Below are 27,967 nucleotides of genomic sequence, written 5' to 3' on the forward strand. Positions count from 1 at the left end.
CGAATTTGCCTCCCTTCCTTTTGGTCTATCGTCCGCTCCATGGTGTTTTGCCAAGGTGTTTAAGCCGGAAGTCGAACACTTGAGAGCTTAAGGTGTGCACTTGATCATCTACCTGGACGTTATCCTGATCTTGAACCAATTGCCAGTACGCCTGGGCGAGCATCTGCAGATGAGGGCCGAGCTGCTGAAGTCTCTAGGATCTGTAATCAATAAGAAAAAGTCTTCCCTTTCCCTGTTCCAATCCATACAATTTCTGGGTTTCGTAATAGATTAAACGAAGGCTACCCTCAGTTTTCCTGCCAAACAGTTATCCAGGATGAGACACAAGCTCAAGAGAACACTGGCCAGACCACTGATTTCTGTGTGTCAGCTGGTGCGTATTGTAGGACTTCTTGCATCCTCCATTGAGGCCATTTTTCCAGGCCCCCTCCACTATCAGGACTTCAGCGCCTGAAAATCACCCATCTTCGTAAAGGCCTTACCTACTCCCAATTGGTTCCCCTCTCGCTGGAAGAGATGGTGGAGTTGCAATAGTGGAATTCGCACATGGAAGCCTGGAATGGCCTAGCAATTTTCGGCTCCCACCCCGCTCTAGTTATAGAAGCAGATGCCAGCGGCTTGGGTTGGGGAGCTGGTTGAGAAGAGTTTGCCACAGATGGAAAATGGCCTGCCGCAGAACAAACCCTCCATATAAACTACTTTGAACTAATGTCAGGTTCTTTCGCTGTCAAATGTTGGATCAGGAGAAAGGTCCAGCGCTCAGTCCTTCTCAAAATGGAAAACGTGGTGGCAGTGCTTCACATCAACCACCTGGGGGGAACAAAGTCGAAGACTCTGTCTGATAAAGGCGGAGTATGAGTTTCCTCCATTTGCAATGATAATGAGGGTATCAAGGCAAGTGAAAAGACAATGGGCAGACCTGACTGACTGAGATCACCCCGATCTGGAGGTCTCAAGTCTGGTTTACAGCTCTGATGGAACTTTGTTGGGATTCTCCAATCCCTCTACCCATGTTTCCGGATCTCCTCCGGGATCCTCTGGGCAATCCTCACCACCTGGTCTTAGTGGGATCTCTTCGCATCATGGACTAGAGGGTTACAGTGAACACTGGAAAGTCCCAGGCATTTCAAGCGAAGCTGCCTCTTTGTGCACCAAAGATTGGTCAGACAGCACTAATAAGAGATATGGTTGGCTTTGTGTGGCCAACGGCAGGCGGATCCCTTGGGGATGGACACTGTTCATGTCAAAACTTACTGGAGGCTCTGGCTTCGGAGGGTGTAGTCTATAGATCAATAAATACATCTGTTCAGCTATTTCGGTGGGACATATGCTGGTGAATGGTCACCCGGTTGGGAAACATCCCTTGGTTTGCAAACTCAAGAGGGGTATTAGATTATCAGTGCCCCCATAGCCCAGATATTCCGTCCTGTGAGACGTAAATACGGTTCTGGAACTTTTCAAAGTATGGCCTAATAGTTTCCTCTCCAAGAAACAGTTGTTGGCAAAGCTAGCCACTTTATTGTGCTTGATCTCATGCTGAGGGTTTCGGATGTACGAGCTTTGGACGTAATGGGTAGAGTTTCACCCCGGACGGGGTTACCATTCATATTGCTCGAAGAACGAAATGTAATTCAAAGATTGTGTCATTCCCTGCTTTCCTGGATGTCCCAAAGCTTTGTGTAGTTAAAGCAACAAATACTTATGAAATTATGACAAGAGGAGTTCGTCCTCATGGAGAGGAGCAGCTGTTGATTGCGCTTATCAAACCTCAAAGCAGTTTCGTCCCCTACTAATGCCAGATGGTTAGATGGACACTGAAGGAGGCTGGTATTGATTCCTCTCACTCAGTGACAGAACCTATGGCATCCAAGGCTTTTTCTTTGGGAGGTCATCTGGAGGACATTTTCAATGAGGCACACTGGGCCTCTGATTCTACTTTTAAAAGGTTTTACTTTAAACCAGTAGTGAATTTGGCAACATTAAATGTGGAAAAGCTTTAAAGTAGCCTACGTTCGCCTACGGGTACTGGCATAGAAAGAAAAAAGGTCTTCGTTATCGTAACAGAAAGTTTCAATTCTATTAACACCTTCAATGCTAAGGCTTTTCCCGCTGGGTGCTGAAGATCCTGGAAACCCATTCTTCATGACAAGGTCAGCTCGTCATAAGCACAGCTCCAGTAAACTGCATGACGAGCTGGCCTTGTCATTAGCATGGAAGTGGTTAAGGACACAGAGGCGCGGATTAACCCACCCTCACTTATGTTATGGTTAGAAGACCCACCCAGGGCGACATACACCGTAGACGTATTTCGTCCATGGAATGGTATATTCATAGTATATGTTGTTTGGTTTTGCCTGTTCTATGCACACGTTTCACTAGAAATCTTCACTATGCTATTATAAGATTGTCTGAACATCTGTCATTAGATTTTCAAACTGTCTCATTTTTCTCAGGGATGGAATCTTCTAAACAGGAGGGAAGTTAAAAAAAAAACAGCTGTGTTCGCAGGAAGAAGGGGAATTGAGAGTATCCACAGAAGGATTATAGGAACGTGCAGCATCCTCATTGGAAGAACAGTTTCCCTCCCCCTTCAAGGGCTCATGGGAAATGTAGTTTGTTGTTAAAACCATTGATTGTTTAAAGGTTGCTGGTGAATAAAGTATAGGAAGATGAAGCCTAATCCACACCTCCATGTCCTTAATATAATTGAAACTTTTCGTTATGATAGCTAGGACATATTTCATTATGCTTCTTTTTTCTTTACCACAATTTCACAGCAGCCAATTAAAACAGTAAACCAAAATAATCTCCATTTCCCATGATAAAAAAACATATTTCATAGTCCTGTCCACCAATCACCATGGACTTAACAACCAACTGGAATGATGCCGTTTTACTGCCTCTTTCTTTGCTGCTGCAGCCAAGATATTATTTCCCAGTACATTTTTATATGATTATTGTTGCTGCATTTTAACAATGTTTTATGAGAGGGCTACCCTTTGTTGCCTTCTTCAGTTTGGTAGTTTACCCCTTCCTTGATGAGGATTTGTGTGCATTTGCTGTCTTGCATTTTCCTTAAGTTTAGGCTGATGGTTGCCTGGTGCCAAGCGAGCACAATTCTGTCTGTTTCCATAACCACAAGGTCCTGCTTCTCAGTCCTGCATTGATTTGGAGCACAGAGGGAACTACACTGCTTGCTCACAGCAGCAATCATTCAAGCACGGCTCCCCGGAGGCTCATACTTCTGCGTAGAGTTAAAGGAAAACTTAAAATATACAAAATTATAAAGAATTCCATACAGATATGGTATGCGTCGGGGATAATTGGAGCACAAAAGGCTTCCTTGATCACACCATCAACAGCAGAGTCTGTTGGGGATGGAATGATCAGACTACAGGCTTGCCTGAGGAGCACTGCTGACAGACTCTACACCTCTGTGATTGTGAAACTGATACATCGGGGGCAGCTCCCCCAATCATTCCCCAACTGAATTGCCTCTTATATCCAGATGGTCTTTTTCTGATGTGACAAGTGGCGAGTGATATGACACAATCAGAGCCCTTTGTTCTGAAGTAGTAGGTAGAGTGTTATGATGATCAATAATATATGGGGGAAGAACTGGTGGTGGCATTGGATAATTTAGTGCAACAATTTGTAAATAATGCTCTAGTAGTTACAGTGGCTGCTTCCGCAATAGAACTGTGAGCTCCTCTCCTATTATTTGTGGTGCTTTACACTCTGTGTAATCGTCCACTTCCTTAAGTGCCTGCCTTGTTAACAGACTCAGATTATAGGAGGCTTAATGTGCATATGTGGGATGCTTTCTCATGTAGGGCGTACCTTTTTACAGTCTTTACTTTTATAAGATCAGTACCACAGCTGTGATGTGGAATGCTGCAAATAAAATTCAGTCTTACAGGGCGATGCATCTTGAAGCCCTTTGTGATGTTAGTCCTCCCACTTCACTCCTCAATTTCCTCAAAGACAGACTGCTCATCACCGGGTGCATTTTGGTGGCGCTGACAGGCATAGGTATATAGATGATTTAGAAACAAACCTCCATAAAGGTCTATGCAGTAGCTTCTTCGTCCACAGGGTGTGCGATTCCACTCTTTCCCTTATTAAGCTTTGAAGCAAAATGCTCTGTTCTTGTTTTTTTTTTTTTTAAATAAACAGTGTTTGTAACGAATGTCTGTCTTCAGAAAACAGTGGCAGCCTCATACATATTTCACATTTGGTAAGTGTTTGCTATTTTTAACTTTCCTATTTGTATCACATTATTAAGTTGTTGCACTGAATGGAATAATCAGCAGCACCATCCTTCAGGAAGGTTTCAATTGAAGTTTTGTTTGATTTAAATTCAAAGATATCAAGGCAGATTTTCAATTCTCCACGAAATGTTAAGTTATACCATTGTTTCTATTAAATTTACTGCATGGATTAATTTGTTCTAAATGTATACAGTTGTCACTAATTATTTATTATTAGTTACAAGACAAACTTCAAACCTATATCTAAGGTGCCGTTCTGAATATTTATCACCACCTCTGATTTCACACCTGAACCCAGATTCCCTTCTAATTTATTCCTAACTCTAAATCCTGCTGATGTGGATCAGGGAGCAGAATGAATATGCTACTTACCAGTATGCATCTGTTCTTGGCATGTAGGGCTGCTAACATTCATATCTTAGCATTAGATCGCCGCCTAGTGTTGGGTCCGGATGATCGCACATTGTTGTCCTGGAAGAGTCTTCGAAGTATCCTGAGATAGGTGGCTCCTCCCCTGGACTACAGTGCGCATGGGCATCGGCTCCATCCCCAGATTGTTTTTCGCCATTGTGGCAGAAGATGGAGTGAAAAGTGTAAAGGATGTCCATGCTAATAAGTGAATACAATAGTATATCTGCAGCTGCGACAGGCACCGGGGAGGAGGGTGGGCGATATGAATGTTAGCAGCCCTACATGCCAAGAACAGATGCATACTGGTAAGTAGCATATTCAGTTCGAGGCATGTGGGCTGCTAAATTCATATCTTAGCATAGAATACATAGCAGTCCCTCCATCAGCGGCGGTTGCCCGTGCCAGCTGCAGAAACCTGAAAGAGTGTCTTGAGAACAGCCTGTCCTACAGCAGCTTGCTGCTTGGAATGTACGTCAACACAGTAGTGTTTTGTAAAGGTATGTGGTGTAACCCACGTGGCTGCTCTGCAAATATCCTCTAAAGGAATGTTCCCTAGGAAAGCCATGGATGCCCCCAGTTTGCGTGTGGAGTGCGCCCTTGGGGGTATCGTTAAAGTGCGCTTGGCCTTTTGATAACATATTTGGATGCACTTAACAATCCACCTGGCTATTCCTGCTTTGGAAATAGGGTTGCCTTTGTGTTGTGGTGCGAAGGCAACAAAAAGTTGTTTTGTCTTTCTAAAGGGTTGTGTCCTGCCCATGTAGTACATCAACGCCCTCCGTACGTCTAACGTATGGAGCATTCTTTCCGCCACCGTTTGTGGGTTTTGGAAGAATGCCGGTAAGTCAATAGTTTGGTTGAGATGAAACTGTGACACCACCTTCGGAAGGAATTTGGGGTTAGTACGTAGCACTACCCTATTTGGATGAATCTGAATGAATGGCTCTTGGATTGTGAGCGCTTGCAGCTCACTAACACGCCGTAGCGACGTGATAGCGATTAGGAAAGCTACTTTCCACGTCAGGAACTGGAGTTCACACGAGTGCAGTGGCTCAAAAGGTGGTCCCATTAGTCTGGTGAGGACCACATTGAGGTTCCACACCGGAGCTGGTGGTGTTCTTGGGGGAATGACTCGCTTCAGACCTTCAAGGAAAGCCTTAATGGCAGGCACTCTGAAGACAGAGAGATGCTGCCTGTTCTGAAGATAAGCCGCTATGGCGGATAGATGTATCCGAATGGAAGTGTACGCTAGATTGCACTTGTAAAGATGCAACAGATAGCAAATGATGTTAGGGATAGATGCATCTAGCGGGTTGATGTCATTGGCTGTACAGTAAATGACAAAACGCTTCCATTTCGCAGCATAGCATGCTCTGGTAGTTGGCTTCCTAGCCTCCTTGATGATGTCCATGCATTCCGGAGGTAGGTTAAGGTAGCCAAACTCTAGGACTTCAGGAGCCAGATTGCCAGGTTGAGCTGTTGCGGATCTGGATGCTGAATTTCTCCATGGTTCTGCGTCAAAAGACTGGGCGTGAGGCGCAGTCTTTGATGCGGCACCACTGAGAGTTCGAGGAACGTGGTGTACCATGCTTGGCGCGCCCACGTTGGAGCAACTAGGATGAGAGTCATCGCGTGCTGCCTTAGCTTTCTCGCGACCAGCGGTATCAGAGGGGCTGGTGGAAAAGCGTACGCAAATTTGCCTGACCAGTTCATCCATATCGCATTGCCCTGCGACTGTGGGTGAGGGAACCTGGCGGCAAAGTGTTGGCATTTTGCGTTTTCTTTTGTGGCAAACAGGTCTATCTCCGGATGACCCCACTGCTGGAAGTACGGGTGGAGTACAGATGGGTGTAACTCCCACTCGTGCATTTGATGGCTGTATCTGCTGAGCAGATCCGCCATCTGATTGTCCTTGCCCGGGAGGTGTTCCGCCATGAGGAAAATGTTCCTCTGAATGGCCCACTTCCACATGCCCTGAGCCAGATGAGACAGCTGTGGCGAGTGGGTTCCCCCCTGTTTTTGAATGTAGTACATCGCGGTCATGTTGTCCGTCCGGACTAACACTACCTTGTTGCACAGATGTACAATGAAGGACTTGAGCGCCATGAAGATTGCCATCAGTTCCAGATAGTTGATGTGCATCTTCTGTTGCTGCGTCGTCCATAGTCCCTGCACTGTGTAAGTGAGCAGATGAGCTCCCCATCCCTGGAGAGATGCGTCCGTTGTCAGGATAATTTGTGGCACTGGCTCCTGGAACAGTCGGCCCTTGCAAAGGTTGTGTGGAGTCCACCAATGCAGAGAGTCGTATGCCCGACTGGTAACCAACACTAGGTCTGTCAATTGTCCCTGAGCCTGTGTCCACTGATTTGCTAAGCATTCCTGGAGCGGACGCATATGCAACCGTGCGTGAGGGACTATGAAGATGCAGGAGGCCATCATGCCAATCAACTGCATGAACACTCTCGCTGGAAGTGAGTGTCGTGGTCTGAACCTTTGGATTAGAGACTGCATGCTGTCTATCCTGACTTGGTTTGGCTGAGCCATGGCCGTCAGGGTATTGATCGTCGCACCTAGAAACTGCCGGACATGTGCCGGCTGAAGATGCGACTTTGGGTAGTTCAACGAGAAGCCCAGATCGTGAAGGAGGTGAATGGTAGTTGACATGTCCGCGGCGCACGGTTGTTCCGACTTGGCCTGAACGAGCCAGTCGTCTAGGTAGGGGTAGACATGAATGTTCTGCCTCCTGAGGTGCGCTGCTACTGTCGCCAGACACTTGGTAAACACTCTTGGGGCTGTGGTCACTCCGAAGGGTAGGACCTTGAACTGATAATGCTTGCCTTGGATAGTGAATCTGAGGTATTTCCTGTGGGACGGGTGTAGTGGAATGTGGAAATAAGCATCCTTGAGATCTAAGGTTGCTAAGAAGTCCCCTTGGTTTAACAAGGGAAGAATTTGTTGCAGTGTAAGCATATGGAAGTGTTCTGTTAGTATGTACAGGTTGAGGGGACGTAGATCTAGAATGGGTCTGAGAGATCCGTCCTTCTTTGGAATAAGGAAGTACAGGGAATACACCCCTGTGCCTTCCTCTCCCACCGGCACGAGCTCGATTGCGCCTTTTTGCAGCATCACCACTACTTCCTGCTGCAATAAGTGCAAGTGCTCTGCGGACATAGGCCTTTGCCTTGGCGGGATGTTGGGTGGAGTGGATTTCAACTCTAGGCAATAACCATACTGGACTAGTTGTCGCACCCACCTGTCTGTGGTGATGTTTCTCCAGACGGGCAGGAATTGCTGCAGTCTCCCCCCGACAGGTGTTAAGTGGTCGGGGGGCAGCGACAGAGAGTCACTGTTTGCTTGGGGTAGAGGAGCGGGAGCTGTTGTTTCCTCTGCCGCGACCTCTGTTGCTGTTATTCCTGTAACCTCCCTTGTTCTGTTTTGTGAACGAGGATTGTGCTCCACCTCTTGAGAACTGAGATTGTTGACCCATTTGTCCTCTGGTGACTCCACGTACACCTGAGCGACGAAAATTGCTGCCACGAAACTGTTGTGACTGTAGGGCCCCCATGGACTTAGCAGTTTCTGTGTCTTTTTTTATTTTTTCTAGGGTGGTGTCAACATCTGGACCAAACAGACTATCAGGATTGACTGGCTGATTAAGAATGGTTGTCTGAATATCTGGTTTAAACCCCGAGATGCGGAGCCACGCCTGTCGTCTCAGCATAACGCTAGTGTTGATAGCTCTAGCAGCTGTGTCTGCGGCGTCAAGTGCACACTTGATGGCTGCGTTTGAGATTAGCTTCCCTTCCTCAATAAGCAGTTTGGTGCCTTCTTGAAACTTTGGAGGCAGGTGTTGTATAACCTGTTCTAGGGTGTCGTAATGCGCCCTATCGTAACGTGCTAAGAGTGCTTGTGTATTGGCAATGCGCCAAAAGTTTGCGGCCTGTGCAGCTACTCTTTTGCCCCCTGCCTCTAGCACTTTGGACTCCTTATCCGGGGGAGGAGCTTCACCCGTCGTCTGGGAGTTGGCACGTTTCCTGGCATTGGCGACCACAAGAGAGTCCAGTGGCAACTGTCCCCGAATGTATGCGGGGTCTGCAGGTGCAGGTCTGTACTTCTTTTCAATGCGTGGATTGACCACTCGTGCTCTGGTAGGCTCCTTAAATATATCCCCAGCATGCTTGAGGACTCCTTTAAGCATAGGCAGCGTCTTTACTGTCCTTTCAGAGACTGAAAATGTGTCGAAAAGGAAGTCTTCCTCTATCGGGTCAGCATGCATGTCCACATCATGATTGGCTGCTGCCCTCTCAATTAGCGCATGAAAACCTGCTGAATCCTCAGTTGGGGATGCACGTGCATTAAAAAGCTGCGGGTCCTGCCCCACACTTTGGGTGCCCTGGTCACCAGTGTCATCATATGAATCCGGTTGTGCATCCGGTTCATTGATAGGGAAATTGTATTGCTCGTCCTCATCATACCCCTCACCCGCAGAGTGTTCTGGTGAGGGAGTAGGGCTCCGTCTCGGAGGAGGCTGGATTGGTTCCATGAGGCCTGAAGCGTCAAGGGGCACCCTTTTCTTTTTCAGTGGGATGACATATGAGTCCACTGACTCTGAAGTGATTTTTCTCTTATAGAGGGTCAATTTGCCTGTGTCAGCGTCGATGAAATGCTCTGAATCATCCTCTGATTCGAGTACCCGACGTGGAAGTGGGCCAGCCGTTGAAGAAACCGTCTTCTTCGGTGCCGATTTGGTGGAAAAGGCTTTCGGCGCCTCCTTTGGCGGCAAAATAAAGAGAAGTTTGCCAGAAGGCTTTGCTGGATTGTCCTTTTGCGCCTGCGGCGATGATATCGGAGCCGACGGAGCAGAGGCCTTCTCCCTGATTCTCTGTAGTGATTCGGCGATGAGGGACGTCTCACTCCCAGTGGGTTTTGGCGCCGACGAGGATGTCTTGACCTTTCCCTCGGATCCGACGTCTTTGTGGGCCTTGTGCGCTTTCGACGCGGATCCCGCTGTCACCGACCCCGAGTCCTGGGACCGGTGCGCAGACGTGCCAGTCTTCGATCCGTGCGCCTGCGTAGCCTCCGTGGAGCCGGCTTTGGCGTGCTTGGACGGCGGCGCCGCTGTTGACCCGTGCCGACCATCTTTCTTAGAGGACCCCTCCTCTGGCGTCGATTTTGATTGTGCAGCAGCGGAATCGACGGACTTCCTTGACTTCTGCGGACCGGAGGTCGACGGAGTCGATGGAGTAGCGGGTACAGTCGTTTTCGCCGGCACGGCAGCCATCTTAGGGACACTCGAGTCCTTAAGTTTCGGTTTCGCTTTCGGGTCGGCCATCTTAGATGTAGTCGATCCCGATGCTTTCGGTTTCGGTTTCGATACAGTCAGCTCAGCAAGTAAGTCCGTGGCCGGGCCAGAAGGCGGGGCTGTGGCTTGCGGCATTGGGTCTTGGGTAAGGCCTACAGGCGATCCCGTGACCCGGTCGGTATCCTCAAAACCTTCGGGGCAGAGCTCGTCCCCTGAGCTATCCGCCGCGGCCCCATAAATCTCTTCGTCGCCTCCTACCTCGTCGACGTATTCAAGGCCTTGACCCACGACTCCGTCGTCGTCTACCGGATCCGCCTCGACCTCCGTCTCGGGTGGGGAGATTTGAAGATGATGACCCTGGTCCTCTTCATCTTGGTCGCCGAAGATGTTTTCCGGATCCGGGGCCGCTTGTCTAGCTTCCATGCGCACCGCGCGCCGAAGCTTGAGAGTCTTCTTAGACCGGAACTGTGCACAGGCTTTGCACTTGCCGCCGTCGTGGTCAGGCGAAAGGCATTTGTTACAGACGGGGTGTAGATCGATGTGTGGGTACTTGGACCCACAGAGCGGGCAGTACTTAAACGGGCTCCGCTCCATGTTCAGAAAAGTTTTGCAGTCGTGTCACGATGAGAAGGCCTCAAAGTCCGAAGAGCGAAAGAAAACTCCGCTTATTCCGGCTCCAAGAGACGGAAGACTCGAGACCGTGCGCAGACAATACCGACGCAAAAAAAGCGAGGCCTTTTGGCCGCTAAAAGTTAGTTTTTCTCGGTTTCGACAGAAAGACGTCGAGACCACATCCGAACCCAATGGCGGAAAAAAACAATCTGGGGATGGAGCCGATGCCCATGCGCACTGTAGTCCAGGGGAGGAGCCACCTATCTCAGGATACTTCGAAGACTCTTCCAGGACAACAATGTGCGATCATCCGGACCCAACACTAGGCGGCGATCTAATGCTAAGATATGAATTTAGCAGCCCACATGCCTCGAACCTAACTCTTACGGTCTAAAGCAAGAGGCTAATAAAAGGGTTACACTGGCTGTAGTGGAAGTTTCAAGAACGTGGTGGGGAGCACAAAGTGCATGATTTCCCTTTCTTCACTTGCCGTTTCTATGACTGGAGGATGTAGTTCCCGTAGTTAGAGGATGTTCTCAATAGGAGACATCTCCCACAAACTTTGAGGAGAATGTAAATAGGCCGAGATTTGAGATGGCATGCATGCAGTGAGCGGATTTTTGACTTTGAACATTGACTGGTTATAGGTAATGGGGAAAGGGAGGTAGGTATGGATTATTGTGTCTGGGTCGCTCCTTAGGTAATGGTGGCATCTAAGATGACTTGGGGTGAATGACTGAGGCTTTCTGAGTGAAAAATGTTGTGTAACACTCTGCTTCGGCCATAACTTTTTTGCAGATATTCACTTGCCCTCTGGCTCAGAATCTGCATTATCAGCTTTAACCCTGTTAATTAAATGTTTTCATCTGGTGAATGGCAGCACTGATGCCTATCATCAGTTATAACTTATCAAACTGCAGATCATGTCGGAATGCCACCATTTTGAACCCCCTAAGAAGATTTGAGTCGTTGACCTGCTGCAACACATGCTGATTCGGTCAGCTGCATCACTTTCAAATTTCCCCAGCCGTCACTGAGTAGTAGCACTGCAATTCTTTGTCCAGACAACTGAAAAGGTATGGGCAACACATGCCCAGACAGGACACATCGTCAAACCCCGCTGTACAATCAAAGAAACTAGGAGCCAGTACGAGCAAGGCAAAATCTGGAAAAATGGCCACATTTGTCAGCCTTTGAGAAAAGAATAGTTCATGAGGATCATGAATATAGCGATTTGGAGCAATCAGCTGGTGGCCCTCAACATTGGCCAAAGATATAGACGATTCAGACAAAAATGTTTGATCATTCAGATCCGTCAGGAGGTTCACAGGTGCAATTCCTCCAAATACCCAATAAACGCAAAAAGGCTGTTGATTGTGCAAGCTCAACCTCAGGGTCTACTGGCGATCGCTGAGGGATCCTATTCTTCAATCCAGATGACACTGTGCCCCTTGGGGTCCTCTGATTGGGTTTTTCTTCCAGCAGTTGTGGTGTATATTCAAACACTGCTCCATAGGGGTTTGCTACAGATGTGTGTACCTGCTTAATGAGCAGAATGCCATCAACCTGCTCTATTGTGAAAGTGGCTGCAACCCTGCAGGTTCATCCAAATATAACCACTTTCCTCAATACATTCTCCAGCAACCCTAAGAGGGACATAGACAAGTCATGGAAAACCTGTCATGGCAAATTATTGGATCTCTTGGGCCCCTTTCCAAGATCATAGGCATGGCTGTTTATGTCAAAGAATCACAGACCACGATAGATTCTGAAGTACAAGCTGGTTAGACTCAACGAGTAAATTGCCAGTTGGTGGGTGTAGGAAGATGGGTCTTTATATGATATATCAAATTAAGATATATCGTGTAAAGAATCCAGGGGTTCCCTATGAGTGGGCAGGGGCTTGCCATAGCAATCCTAAGGTGCTCTGCTAGAGGGAAGTGTGGTTAAGCAGCCTTAGGATTTTCACAGAGGAGTGCAAGACATCTGAAAATACATACAATTATCAAAAAATGAGACGCACAACTCAAGAAGGAGAGCTAAACCAATTCAGAAAAATATATATGTTTAGGCATCAAACGAAAATTATTCAGGTAAGTACGTTTTTAAATATGAAGCCTTTTTAGTTCAAACATCCAACAATTAGTGCAATTTCTGGAGGATGGAATGTTATACTATGGAAGGAAAAGTCAATGCGGCATCCGGGTATAGTACAGCGATGTTCGGGATTCGTCTCCAGGAGTTAAGGTGAGTGGCGGGCATGGTAAAAAGGCAGCACCAGCAGAACACCACCAGAGACGCTAGGACAGCCGGGTGAGAGGTGAAAAACAGCATTGGCTGCCCAATGTTAGTCTATGGAAAATGGTAAAAAGAGGCTGCAGGCTTTGACTGGGGGCCAGTCGGGCTGAACCAACAGGTAGGCTCAAGCTCCACGATGTTCGGAGACTTAGGGGCACCTTTGGTCCTCTTCTCTATGACCCATGAGCGACGGGTGCAGAGGTGTCTTTAGGTGTCCGGTTTTCTTACCGTCGCAGTAGAGGGGCCTGCGTGCAGAGGCTGCAAGTAACGTCGGGAAGTCCACAAGAGGTGTTGCCACACTGAACTCGGTCTCTGGAGGGCTGGGAGACCACACGGACACTGTTGGCTCATTTCAACTTGGGCTCGGAGCAACAGGTGCAGTGGTGTCTTCAGGTTTTTGTGGTCACGGAGTCCTTCAAGGGGATTTTGAATACCTGCAGGATGCAGGGAAGCATCACAACTGCTTATCGGGAGGTCTTGGTTCCTGGGTTAGGTGCTCGCAGGTCTCCCAGGCCTGCAGGATAGCTGACTTTTGGTGCAACTGGCGAAGGCAGCAGGCAGGCGATAGAGTTGGCGCCAAGTCAGTTGCTGGATCTTCTATTCTTGCATGATGCGACTCTTCTCGTCATTCAGGTTGGCAGGATCTGGTCATTTGGTGCCACGGGCACCCGTAAATACTCAATTTTGAGGCGTTAGGAGAGTGTAGGGTAGTAGCCAATGGGCTACTTACCCTCGGATTCACTACGCCCCGATATGACCCCTTCCTGTGGGTAGTGGGCATAACCCTGTCCCAGAGTTCTTAAGTATGCCATCACAAAGATGGCTACTTCTGAAAAGTCCTGTCCACATCAGTTTAGCCCAACTTCGGGGTGGTACTAGCCTGGGGAGGCACGCCTACCTGATTAGCTGATTTTTCCATCTGTCCAGGTGCCAAAGGGGCTCTGGACATAGGGGGGGTCAGCTTCCTCTCCTGTGAGAGGAGCCAGATTTGTATTTCAAAAACGGCAGCTCTTTGAAGCTTGCTGGCTAGGGTAGGTTAATCAGCAGGTCATTCTGTGGGAGGGGGTGTGACACCCTCTTCCTGGATAGGCTTTTGTTCTGGGTCTCCGGAGATGAAAGGGCAGGCACCTCTAAGGTGCCCTCTGTGTGCATATATTGGTAAATTAAACACTGGAATCAGTGTGGGTTAAACAAAACAAGACGTTTGATACCAAAATCCCTATTTTCAGTGAAACCAGCATGAAGCTGGGAAACTTGTTTTCAACAGTGTCCAGCACATGTGCTAAAATGGCTACCCTGTCCACTTGCACTGGCAGTAATGGAACGGACCAGCACAGGGGCATATCTGCTCATGCAGGTATGCCCTGACATGTAATACCAAGCATCCTGCCTTAGGGGTGTATGGCCTGCTGTAGTTGCGACTTACAAGACTACATGAAGGGTTAAGGGGGCTGGCACACAGCGATGTGTGTCAGGTTGTGTTTTCTGTTTTGTCGGCACCAAAACAAGCAGCCTGTGATACCAGCCCTGCATGAGGTTGGTGAGGGGTCACTTAGGGTGGCACAATTCATGCTGCAGCCCTTGGGGTACCCTCTATAGTACCTCAGGCCCTAGGTATCAGGGTTACCATTTACTAGGGACTCCGCGGGTGCTAAAGGCATTGCCAAATGGGGGAACAATCGCACAGTTATGGGAAAAACAATGCTACTGGGGACCTGGTTAACAAGAACCACACTTCAGTCCAAGTTGCATCAAATATCAGGCAAAAAGTGGAGGAAGGGTACTGCAACAAAAACCCAGTTTCCTACAGGGGAACACAAATTATTGTGCTACCAGCAGAAAGACAGAAATCAATCCTTATGCATATGGATCCAAAATCAACCAGCTGGCGTCAGTCATAGCTGCACCCGAGGACTTCTTTTTGAGACACATTCATAAAGGACTTGGGGACGTTTGTCAATACCTTTATGGCCATGGCTAGGGTTCAGGTCTCTAAGAAAGTGTTTCAAACTGTCCTCTTTGGAATTGTTGAACGATACAGGGCACATTTGAATGGGCACGTCGCCGAGAGAGGGTTTTTAAATCGCTGAAGAGGTGATGAATGGTTTGACAACCCCAGATAAACCTTCTTTCTGTCCAGAGTGAGAAATAGCAGGGGCAGATACGGCAGAGGCAGTTACAGAGCAGGTAACTAGTGCAGTGCAGGTTACAATTTTACCAAGTAATTTTGGGGGAAGAATACAGTATTTTCTTCATAACTGGTATCAATTGCACAAAAAGCATGGGTGACAGCAACTGTTCAGAGATTTAAAGACTTCTATAGTTCCCCTGTGCAACAGACTCCCCTCAAACCACAGAGTTTTTCACATCAAGAGCTGAATTTTATAGACTCCGTTATTTAAGAATTACTGCAGAAGGAAGTGATATGCATTGCAAAGCTCCACTGCAGAGGATTTTGCAGCAATATTGTTCTGATGAGTAAAAAAAAGGCAGGGTGTCACGAAGCCGGGCTCCCTGACCTGGACGAGCTCCCTGACGCAATCGGACGGGGTGTGCCTGCTAACGTCTCTTCCTTTACACCCCGTCCGCAGGATCCTTGTGACGTTTCGTGGGCTTCCCCGGCCCTGCCTCCAGCACGTCAGTTTCAGTGTCCAGCCTCCGTGACGCTGGGGGCGTTCCCACCGACTGCATCTACACCCGACCACTCCGGCGCCTGGACGTCATCTTCCACTGGCCAATTACGGGAGCTAGGGGCGTTTAAGGAAGCCCCGTTTCCCTACTGCAGCGCGGATCCTTTGGAAACGGAACGGGAAGACGAGGAAGACACCGCCAAGGAAGAAGAAGGAGGAACCGTCGTCGAACCGCTGTTGAGCCCCCTGGAGCCGAGAGTCGACAAGCCAGGAGGCCAACGTTTCCATGAGCCGCCCCGCCACACTTCCAAGGGAGAAGTGTGGCTACACAAGGTACGAGGGCGATTTCAAGGGTTGTTTTTTTCACGGGGTGGGACCGGGTAGCCTGAGGGTGGACACTCTCGCCGTTCCCTGTCACCCTGCACAGATAGGCGGTTACAGACGGTGGTAGTACCCTGGTGTTCCCTCACTACCCTACCCCCCTCTCTATCTTTGTATATATTGGTCTCGGCCCTAACGTGGCTCTTTTCTGTTTTTTTTCTCTCTCGAGTAACACTCCCTGGAGCAAGCCGGCCTTCTCTCCTCGAGGCAAAGACTGGAAGTGATGTCCTCGACGGATCGCCGCTAAAGGGACTCCCGACCTATGTTCATTGTACTTTACCCTTGTTTTGCTTACAAACCAACCGGTGGCAGTGAATTACTTAATAAAACCCGGTTAAAGACACCTCTATACTTGTGACGGCTCTCCTTCCCCGACCCCCCTTCCCACACAGGGGTTACATATTAGTACTACAATTTGAGCAATTTCAATGGTTGTGTCCTCTATAGACTTTTCAAGATGGACGTAAACTATTGTCTCAGAGATATTCAGGAAAACGACTAGATGGTTGGCTGGATCTCAAAGATGGTGGTTAGTTCGAGCTCTAAGTTCAGGCTGTTGTCAGTCCTTCGGTGTTTTACGAAGATTATGCACCGGACAGAGGAGAATCTGAGAGCCAAAGGAGTTCAGCTGTCTATCTAGATGATCAAATCATTGTGGCGCAAGGCAAGGCAAGTCAAAGTTGATGAATTGTTTGGGACAGTACACCTGTTACAGGAAGTGAAATTTCTTCTGAATGCGAATCTATATTGAGGCCATCTCAATGTATGGAATTCTTGGGCTTTCTAATAGATTTGGTGAATAGATTCAGTGAAGACTCCATTATTACTGCCACCACAGAAAATAAGGAACCGTGTATAGTCTCTTAACAAGGAAGTGTTATCTTTGAAAATAAGAGCCAGGATTGTGGGACTTTTCGCATTGTTGATTCAGGCAATCTTTGCAGGTCGATAATGGCTGGAGCAACATTACACTCCTTTATCGGATGCACAGCTGAAATCCTTTAAAGAAAGGTAACTTGATTTTTTCAATTTTTTTCTTTTTATTGTCAAATTCATCCATTGGTCTGAACACTGTCAATCCTGTTTTACACAATCACATGTTCGCCAGTACATTTATTTTACACTCTTCAAATGTTGCAGATTGCCAATCCAAGCCTTTGTACTGCAACACGACGAATAACATTTAAAACATCCTCGGTAGTATATCCAATGCATTTCAGGCATTTCTTCTCCCTTCATCAAGGATTCACTACAAAATGTTTTTAAAAAAATGTTAAATCATGAGACTCAACCCCTAAGCCATGACACTCATTTCAGTGTATATCCAAATTATATAAATTACTTATTTTTCTACGCACCCATATTTTACATTTTCCCTCTAATCGCATGACTTTGTATCAGAAACTATATCCAAACGGACTTCTATCAGCCCACATGACCCTTCCCCAACAGACATCGCTGCTAGATTTTTCCCATCTTTCATACAACCACACTGCCCTTCAATCAAATACTTTCCCCGTACTTACTTTTACTAATCTTTCCGGCACACTTCCTCCCTTCCTTTCATCAGTACGCAGATCTCCTGCTCTCTACCTCCCGTTCTTTTCACTGCATTAACCATCTTTCCTACCCCTTATTCCACAAATTATCTTACTACCTACATCTTTCAAACTACTACTCCCAGAATGCCTCCCCACACCTTTCTGATGCATTAATGTTTATTTAGATATTAAATCATGCTTCTAATATATAAAAGTTGACATAACTAATACCCCGCCTGCCCTCAGATGTAGATTTCCACATTAAATATGACTCTCGGCACATAAAATTCTGACAAAACACGTCAGCTTCAAAGAATATACATTTTCATGACGCTCATCATCCCGGGCATGATTCGTGATCATCAGCTTTTATATATTAGAAGCATGATTTAACATCTACATAAACATTAATGCATCAGAAAGGTGTGGGGAGGCATTCTGGGAGTAGTAGTTTGAAAGATGTCGGAAGTAAGATGATTGGTGGAATAAGGGGGAAGAGAGATGGTTAACGCAGTGAAAAGAATGGGAGGTAGAGAGCAGGAGATCTGCGTACTGATGAAAGGAAGGGAGGAAGTGTGCCGGGAAGATTAGTAAAAGTAAGTAAGGACAAAGTATTTGATTGAAGGGCAGTGTGGTTGTATGAAAGATGGGAAAAATCTAGCAGCGATGTCTGTTGGGGAAGTGTCATGTGGGCTGGGAGAAGTCCGTTTGGATATAGTTTCTGATACAAAGTCATGCGGTTAGAGGGAAAATGTTAAATATGGGCGAGTAGAAAAATAAGGCATTTATAGAATTTGGATATACACTGAAATGAGTGTCATGACTTAGGTGTTGAGTCTCATGATTTAACGTTGTTTTATTAAAAACATTTTGTAGTGAATCCCTTATGAAGGGCGAAGAAATGCCCAAAATGCATTGGATATACTACCGAGGATTTTTAAATGTTATTCGTCCCGTTGCAGTAGAAAGGCTTGATTGGCAATCTGCAACATTTGAAGAGTGTAAAATACATTTACCGTCGAACATGTGATTGTGTAAAACAGGATTGAAAGTGTTAAGACCAATGGATGAATTTGACAATAAAAAATAAAAAAATGGAAAAATAAAGTTACCTTTTTTTAAAGGATTTCGGCTGTGCGTAATGTCGCTCCAGCCATTATCAGTTGTTCATTTGAGTGGTTAAAAGGCAAAACCACAATATACCTGGGCTGCACGCAAAAGGATAAAAGCAAAAAGACACTCACAATACGCTGAAAAAGATATGGAGCGCATTGTCACTTTTGTATGTAATTGATCTTTCCAGGTCTCCTTCACTACAGTGCGCTTCAGAGGTTAAAGGTCCAACATCATCACAAGGGGTCTGTTTAGGGACCAAATAAATCTGTGCCACAGTGGAACTTTCCTGGTGAATAAAACACACGAAAGCCTGGAACGGCAGGGCCATATTTGGTTCCCGTTTAGAGGTGGTCATTGAGTGAGATCTCCGCAAACGGGACTGGGGACCCAGATGTGGCTCAATCTCCACAGTCTGTTGATGGTCCAAAATAGAGTTGAACATCCATGTGAATTGCTTGTAGTTATTAACAGGATACGTTGCCATAAAAACTTTGCCCCCTCGGAAAGAAAATAGTTGCATTCTTCACCAGATGGTCAATGTTTTGTCAGTCTGTTATATAAAGAAACTGGAAGAAGCAAGGATGTTTGGCACTTCTGCCTACAACACAAGCTTTTAGTGGTAGCAGAGCATCTTCCTTCACCTCTCCTTCAGGAAACAACTCAATACCTGGCTGTTCGAGCAGTAGCGCCCCCCCCCCCACACCCACCCCACCTCAGCGGCTTGAGACCCCTACGGGTGAGTAGCGCGCTATACAAATTTTGTGATTGATTGATTGATTGAATCAAGTGCGGTTTAGACGGGGGGCAGGATATGGGAGCTGGAGTGGGGGCGATCTGCTTGCTTCCTCATTGAACAGACAACTGGGCACACATTTCAGCTTGAGGGCTGATGCACACTACACACTAGGAATCTCCACTATGCATTCCCCCCATTTATGACCATTTCTCGGGTGGCGGCCAAAGCAAGGAGGCAGAAAGAAGATATGATTCTGGGGACTCCCTTGTGGAGGGCACAGCTGTAGTTCCCAGTTCTTCTAGAGGTGCAGTGTTATTCATAGCTGAGCCTCTTTCCCAGATATGTTCTGGGAGAGCAGTTACACTTCATGGCTTGGGCGTAAGGGGTAATTGGCAAATGCCTGGATTATCGTAACAAGCTGGATTTTTTATCAAACAGGCATGGTCTACCATTAGCGATATTTCTGCTTTCTAGAAGTGATAGGCATGTTGGCGCAACAAGTCTGTGTGGTGCAGTGTTACAGTTTGTGGTAAACTTCTTATCCCAATTGGCTTTGGATGGTCTTGGTGGCAGGTTGGTTCAGATCTGCAATTTCAGCTAGTCATATACCAACTGAGAGTAAACCAATCGGCAAACACACTTTTGTGGGCAGCTTAATGAGAGGGATCAGATTATCTTGTCCAGGAAACAACTATCAGTAAAATTTACAATGTTATTATATTTAATCTTGTGCAGACGAGTGCCAGATGGAGGTTATTTGGATCCAACTGGTGGAATTTCTTTTCCTGCTTTGGGAGTTTCACTTTATATTTCTAGACACGCTAATACTTATTCTAAATGTGTATCATACTCTAGCTTTATAGATAATCTCAGATTGTGTTTGATGCAAGGGTTAAAGGCATATGAAGATTGCACTAGAGACTTTAAAGCGGATTGTAAAGGGCAGTTGCTTATTGCTCTACAACACCTTGTAGACCGGTGACATCAGCAACACAGGCCAGGTGGGTAAAATAGCCTTTGTATGAAGCGATTATAATGTGAATACGTATGCAGCTCATTCAGCCAGAGGTGCTATGGCAGCTAGGGTGCTGTTGCTTGGTTCTAGATTAGAGGAGATTATGAAGGCCACTGATTGGTTTTTGGACTCAAATTTCAAAAGATTCTATTGTAAAGTGATTAAGACTGTTGCTTAGATTGTGGTGGACAAGCTTTAAATAAATATACTTCATGCCTCAGGTCCAGAAATAGCATAAAAAATATTTTAGCTACTGCCTGAAGAATTTTCAGTTCTATTAAGGATACAGAAGAAATTATTATCCCACCCAAATGTACGAGGATACTAACAACTGGGTATTAAGTATCTAAAGTATGGTTGTATGGGAAAAAATGTTTACCTGCCCTTGTTAGAAATGTTGCTAAATATATATTGAAAAGGAGGTAACTTGACACTTTTTTTTCAGAAAATGAACAAAAGCAGGATTAGATTCCTAAGCAATGTTCGGAATGATTAGCAGAGAGAGGAGGTGGAAGGCAGAGTGACGTTGGTTGAGTTTATTAAGGGTCTACACTGCTCAAAAAAAAAAGTAGTAGTACAATGGTGTCAATCCCAAATAGTTTGCTGCAGTCCATGTAGATTTGTGGACTGGGGTATGACGTGTTCTCACTGGAAATGTCATTTTTGTGGTTTACATGATCCTCACCTCTGTGTTCTTGTTAGAATTGAAAATTCTTGACACAATAGCTACAAATCTTTCATTTCACTTCTTTTTACCCCCATCAAACGCTTTATGAACTTGCTCAGCCATGTCAATTTCAATATGAGACAAATGAAAGTCCTTCAATCAGTTACTGAACACAGACCTGTTAGTATCCAAAAACAATAGGTAAGAGATTGACAGGTGATGGTAAAATGCACTGAATTATTGAGATGAAATTAGGAAACAGCTTCACAGCAATATTTAAAGGTAGGTTCTAATAACCACCAAAATCCATCGAGTGTCTGGAAAACCTTCTTACCCCAGTTGGACAATTGCAACCATCCCTTCCACTTTCAAGCTACCATGCAGTAACACACAGAAGTTGGGGATTTTGCCAGCTAACTGATTTTCATCCTCAGTCTCGTCTGTGATGCCAGCATTAACTTCATCTCCCTCTAAAGAAAAACAAAGTTGCATTCAAATTAAATTCTTCAGCATTTGAAGACCATGAAATCAACAAACTTAAGAGGAAAAACAGCAAAAAATACAACGGTAAAGACCCAGTTTCTCAACAATGAACTTACACCCAAACTCAGACTCTACCATCTTCTAGGCAACACTCAATCAGGATTCAGAAAGAACACAGCACCAAAACACCACCCATCACAGCCCCCAACGACATACAAATCATCCTGAACCAAGGAGAAACAGAGGCACTCATCAAGCTAGTCTTCTCTGCTGCCTTCAAACGGGTCACCCAGAACACCCTCATGAAAAGATTCCACGAGACTGGCATACAAGGATCTGCCATCAAATGGATCAGTTCCTTCCTCACAGAAAGAATCCAAAGGGTCAGACTGCCACCCTTTATATTAGAGACCAATAAATAAATACACGGAGTCCCAAAGGCATCGTCCTTACTCACACTTTTACACATATATATGACACCGCTCGCCAGTATCCTCCGATCACAAGACATCACATTCATACAGAGAAATGTTGGAACAACTTCTTGATTTTAAAGATCCCTTAATTTTAGCGGGAGACTTTAATTTAGTTCTTGACCCCCAAATGGATAAAACGTACAAGGATAAGTCTATATACAATTCTAAAACAAGATCTCTCCTGGTGAACGCTATACATCAGTTGGGTTGGATGGATATTTGGAGGAAAAAATGGGGGACAAAAAAGGAATACACTTTTCACAATAAGAAGCTAGGACATAAATCTAGACTAGATTTTTTCTTGATTGCAGATGAGCTATGAGGTATCGTAAAGGAAGTCAAGCATTTAGGAGGGCACCTGTCAGACCATTCGGCAGTATCCCTAGTGTTGAAACTCCCTGGTCAGCATACTACTAAAAGGTGGACCATGGATTGAATTATCTTGCTTGAGGATGAAGTGGTAATAAAACTGTTAGAGGACTCAGAGAGGTTTTTTGAGCTAAACCTAGGAACCGCCTTAATTGAAATTGTATGTGACTCTTACAAAGCTTATTTGAGGGGGTGATCTTTGCCATTCAATCTACAAGGCAAAAAAAGTTTAGGGCTATGATAACTGAGATCAAGACAAAAATGGCCAAGCTAGAACTTGCTCTCCTAGCTCAGAATTCATCTTTTGAACCAAATATCCGGAGAGAGCTTTTAGCTTGTAAATTACAATTAAAAGAGGTTCTTGATGCCAGAGTTAGGAAACGTTGGCAGGCCAGTTCTCTTGCTCATTTTGAATATGGTGAAGCCAGTGGGAAGCTCCTAGCCTGGAAAGCAAAAAAAGAACAAAGCAGGAATAGGATCAAAGGAGTCTTGTCCGGTACTATGGGTGAGATCTCAGAAAACGCTATTGATATCAAGGAAGCCTTTTTTAATCACTTTGGCCAGGTGTATAAAGAGGATTTATCTCCGCAGGATAGCTCAATTCAAGCATGGCTTGACCAATATGCTGTATTGAGAATAGAGGATGAGGCATCTAATAACTTAAATGGAAGTATAAGCTTGAAGGAAGTGGTTGAGGCAATACAGTCGGGTAAGAGTGGTAAAGCCCCAGGCCCAGACAGGTTGCCGGCTGAACTATATAAGACCTCAGCGCCAGTTATTGTCCCTGTGCTCCACAGTCTCTTTTCTTTTATTTTTGAGGAAGGAGGAAATATTCCTCCCTCATGGAACGAGGCCATTAGTCCTTATTCTCAAGCCCTTTAAACCAACGGCGCAATGTGATTCTTATAGGCCAGTCTCTCTGCTGAATCTTGACTATAAGATTCTTGCCAAGATTTTGGCAGAGAGATTAAATGGGGTAGCTGGCAATCTATTGCATTCTGATCAAAAGGGGTTTGTGAAAGGTCGGACCATGTAAGACTTGACTCAAGCATTAGTGGGAGCAATCGATTTGGCATCTTTGTATAAGCTGCCAATGGCGATTATTACACCCAACGCCACTAAGGCGTTTGACCGCGTAAATTGGGCCTACTTAGCCAGAGTATTGGAGAGATGCAATCTGGGTAAGAACTTTTGTAGAGCCATTTCTTCTTTTTACCATCATCCTATAGCTAGAGTACTGGTCAATGGTAGCCTGTCGGCTCCTATAACTATAAAGAGGGACAAGACAGGGATGCCCTCTTTCGCCTTTGCTCTTTAATTTATATATCGAGCCCCTGGCAGAGAAAATGAGGCAAGACAACAATATCGCACCCTTTAAATATAAGAATTGGGAAAAAAAAGTTTCTCTTTACGCGGATGATATGATGGTCTATACTTCTGATCCAATACAAGCAATCCCGCTAATCTATAGTGCAGCTGCCCAGTTTGGTCAGATATCGGGTTATCAGATTAATCAGTCAAATACTGAATGTATGGTTTGGAATATAGAAGCCCATGATCCAATTTTGAAACAAGAGATAATATACCTGGGAATCCAAATCACTCAGGATATAGAACGATTAACTGATAGAAATCTTGATAAAATAGATAAAGAAATTGTTGATTCTTTAAAGGGCTGTTCTCTTCTCCCCCTCACGTTAATTGGAAGAGTAAATATTGTAAAAATTATGCTTTTGCCTAAATTAATATTTTTATTCCAGAATATACCTTTAGCGCTTTTAAGGAAGATAAGCTAAGGAAAATCCAAGCAAAACTAAACTCCTTCGTATGGGCCTCAAAGGGTATTAGGATCTCATGGAGGAAACTGCGGAGAAAGAAAAGCAAAGGTGGCTTGTGTGCCCCAGACCTGAAGATCTATGCTTGGACATTGCTACTGAAGGCTGGGATAATGCTTTTTGATGAACCTGACAGTTCAGAAGCAGCTATAATATTTAAGGCAATGTTGTCACAAATTCAAGGGGGATCTCATGGTTTCCTGTTTAAGTTTGGCGACCCATGCTTCTTTAAAAAGTTTCGACTGAAGTTGTTGAGGGACATGGCTTTTACCTAGGCAAGATTAAGGAAATCTTTGAACATTGCATACTACACAGCTAGGGCTCCTATCTGGGAGTCCCCGGGATCTCCTGAGTAGACTAAGAATTCTCTTGCAAAACCTTTGCTAGATGCCGATATAAAATACTGGTTTCAGCTGATGCCCGAGGGGTCGTTGTTACATTGGGATGAGATCTCTACCTTGACCGAGAATAACCTAGCCAAGTTTAAATATCTCCAAATTAAAAGCTGGAGCCAGGCTGTGGGATCGGAAGTGGGAGTAACAAATGTTTTGGAGAATCTGCTTCAGGGGAAGACCAGGAAGATAAAGACAGCAACTTTGTATTGGACTATCTTGGAAGCAGATGATGGTGACTTTACTTTGCCAGTCCACTTATGGGGAGACCACGTTCTGCAGGCAGATTTAGAGGATTTATGGCAAGTATCCTTTGATCTACTACACACTACAGTATCTCCCGCCAATTTAAAAACGCAATCATCTGTTTTCTCTTCACAGAGTATACTGGTCCCCTGCTAAGCTTTCTAAATTTTCGGAAGGTACCATTCCCTGCTGCCAAAGTGCCAGCAGGAAAAAGCCGATGATGTCCATATGTTTTTAACCTGCCCTGTCTTGCATCATTTTTGGTCTGCGGTATCTGAAGGTATGAAAATTCTGTTTAATTTTGATATACAGGTGTGCGTAGCACTTATTTGTTTTTGGTATTTTTGATAATTATGAATTATTTTCTCGAGATGTTTATAAGCCGTTGGTATATTTAATTATACTCGCTCGTAGAGAAATATGTAAATCCTGGTTAAAAGATACCGCACCTACTTATTTAGATTGGATAAATGCAATTAAACATACATTGAACTTAGATAGGGTAGATTGGAAGTGGAAAAAACACTTTTGGATTCCTTGCATTGACTGGCTGGATAAGTCGTAACATTGCTCTAAAAATAGTCCAATGATTATGCCTTTTTGCAGAATAAATTACCCCGGGATCAGTTCCATGGTCGGCAAGTAAGATGAACTGAATTGTCCTTCTCTTTTATAGCCAGTGTATCTGCAGAAATTGCATCCAATAAGATTTTCGGAGTCTATAACAAATTTTGGGATCCATTTGCTGCGCAGCGGATGGTATCGTTACTGTACTCTGAGAATACCTTTTGGTGTATGAGGATAACAAAAAAAAAAAGATATCACATTCATCTCCTAAGCTGATGACACCCAACCCATCCTTTCCCTGCCGGACAACTACCACCAGAACCAACTTCACTAACTGCATGACCATGGTAGCAAAGTGGATGCGAAACAACTGCCCAACGCTCAACTACTTCAAGACGTAAGTACTGGTCTTCGGCAACAAGACCTCCCCATGGGACTCCACCTGGTGGCCGTCAGTGATAGGACAGTAGGAAGTTGCCTCTTTATGTGATATATCAAATTGAGATATATCATGCAAGAGGTCCAGTGATTCCCTTATGAGTGGGTAGGGGCTGTTTTAGCCATCCCAAGGTGCTCTCCTAAGGGGTAGTGTAGTCGAGCAGCCGTAGGCCTTTCGGAGAGAAGTGCAAGACACCTGCAAATACACATAATAGTCAATAAATGATGCACACGACTCAATAAGGAGATACACACCAATTTATAAAAATAACATATATCTTTATATATATTTAGGCACCAGAATCAATACGATCAGGTGAGTGCATTTTTGAAGAGAAATACTTTGGTGTTTGAAAAGTCGACAGTGCAATTTTTAGAACCTGCAATGTTTTTTTATGGGAGGGAAAACAAGTACCGCAGTCAGGTACAGCACAGCGACTTTTGAGAGGAATCTCCAAGACTTAAGGTGAGTGGAGGGCAAGGTCCAAGGCAGTACTAGCAAGACACCACCAGTGGCACTAAGGCGGTTAGGTGCAGGGGTGAAAAGTAGCCCAATGGAAGTCAATGGGGATCGGTCTTTGTGAAAAGAGGCTGCAGGTTTTGATTGTGAGGCCAGTCGAGATGAACCACAGAGGGACTCAGGCCTCACGATGCTCAGCGACACCTTTGGTCCTCTTCTCCACGGGCGACTGATGCAGAGGTGTACTTAAGTGTTGGGTTTTTGTCCCGGGAGCAATTGCAGTAGAGGGGGCCTGCGAACAGAGCCTCTACCCAAGCATGGTTTCTGACCTCCTGAGAGCAGACACCCTCGCCCATGGGGGTCACAAAGATGTCTCTGGTGGCAGGCTGGCGTAAACCAGTCCGTCACTACAATAGTGGTTGGTAGGTTTTCAAGGGGCACCTCTAAGGTGCCCTCTGTGTGTATGTATTAATAAATCCAAAACTGGCATCAATGTGGGTTCATGTTCATTAATACGAGATGTTCAATACCAAATAACCCTATTTTCAGTGAAGCCATCATGTAGCTGGGAAACTTGTTTTCACCAGTGTCCAGCACATGTACTCAAAATGGCTTACCTGTTCACTTGTACTAGCAGCAATAGGGCTGACCATAAAGGTGTATATCTTCTCATGCAGTTATGCCTTTACATGTAGTATGGTGCACCCAGCCCTAGGGCTGTAAGGCCTGCAGTAGGGGTAGCTTATCTATACTCTATGTTGTGTTTTCACTTTTGCCTGCTACAAGACACGAAGCCTGCAGTTGCAGTCTATATGTGTTTGGTATGGGGTACTTTAGGGTGTTGGTGTGCAAAGAGGGTATGAAGTTCCTCGAGGTCTGAGTAAATCACGTGAAGGTGTATGTGGGGGAAACGCCACAAGGTGGTCGTCCCACCTAGATGAAAAAAGGGAGGGGGGATTTCCCTTGTCTTAACTAGGGCTCATGCTTCATCATATGAGCTTGCCCCTCGTCAGGTCGGAGCTGCAATACCGGATGGGCTCCAAGTATGGGGTTCTTTGACGGGGATCTTTTGTTCCTGCCGATGGGTGCAGTGGGGTGAGGGGCCTAGTGTGTGTAGATGTGAGTGGGTGAATGAAAACAGGCCAGTTAGTCCTAGTGATGATTTATTCTGGAAGGTAAACTGCCTGAGTAAAAACAGAAAGAGATGCAGTGAACTAGATCGAAGGTTTCTAGCTGTGTATGCTCTACTCTCTGGAGAGCAACAGGTTTCGAGCTCCAAGCGTCAGGAGGATCAAAGCACTTGATCAGGACCATAAATAACTATCTACACAACATAAGTGAAGAGCCTACATACCATGTAATCAGGTCGGTACCCAAAGGTGCTGCCTATGGGGGCTCGCAACGGAGTCCGGCGATCAATGTGGACACCAGTGTGTGTCCTACGCTCCTTGAACGTGTTTTCCCTGACCTACCATGGGTACTTGTGGCGTTTTCCCCACCTACACCATCACATGATTTACTCAGACCTCGAGGAAGTTCATACCCTCTTTGCACACTGTTTCTGTAGGGCATGTATGCTGGACCTCATTAAACTTGCCCCTCTGTCCCTTCTGTTTGTTTCATCGGGTACTTTAAGGTGGCACAATTTATGCTGCAGCTCTTAAGGACCCTCTTTGACCCCTTTGCACTAGGTACCACTTACTAGGGCCTTACAGGGAGGG

General features: G+C 45.6%; 1 protein-coding gene across 3 annotated transcripts in view; it reads right to left on the bottom strand.

Moving 5' to 3' along the window:
• Positions 1 to 27,967, bottom strand: part of INTS14 (integrator complex subunit 14) — a 171,308-nt gene that overhangs the window by 69,571 nt on the left and 73,770 nt on the right. For all 3 annotated transcript variants that reach the window (XM_078683016.1, XM_078683017.1, XM_078683018.1), the window contains exon 8: positions 21,315 to 21,450. In XM_078683016.1, the coding sequence (XP_078539142.1) occupies positions 21,315 to 21,450 (136 nt within the window). The remainder of the gene's footprint in view (positions 1 to 21,314; positions 21,451 to 27,967) is intronic.

This window comes from Lissotriton helveticus, chromosome 3_1, assembly GCF_964261635.1.
Source record: "Lissotriton helveticus chromosome 3_1, aLisHel1.1, whole genome shotgun sequence".
Classification (NCBI taxonomy): domain Eukaryota; kingdom Metazoa; phylum Chordata; class Amphibia; order Caudata; family Salamandridae; genus Lissotriton; species Lissotriton helveticus.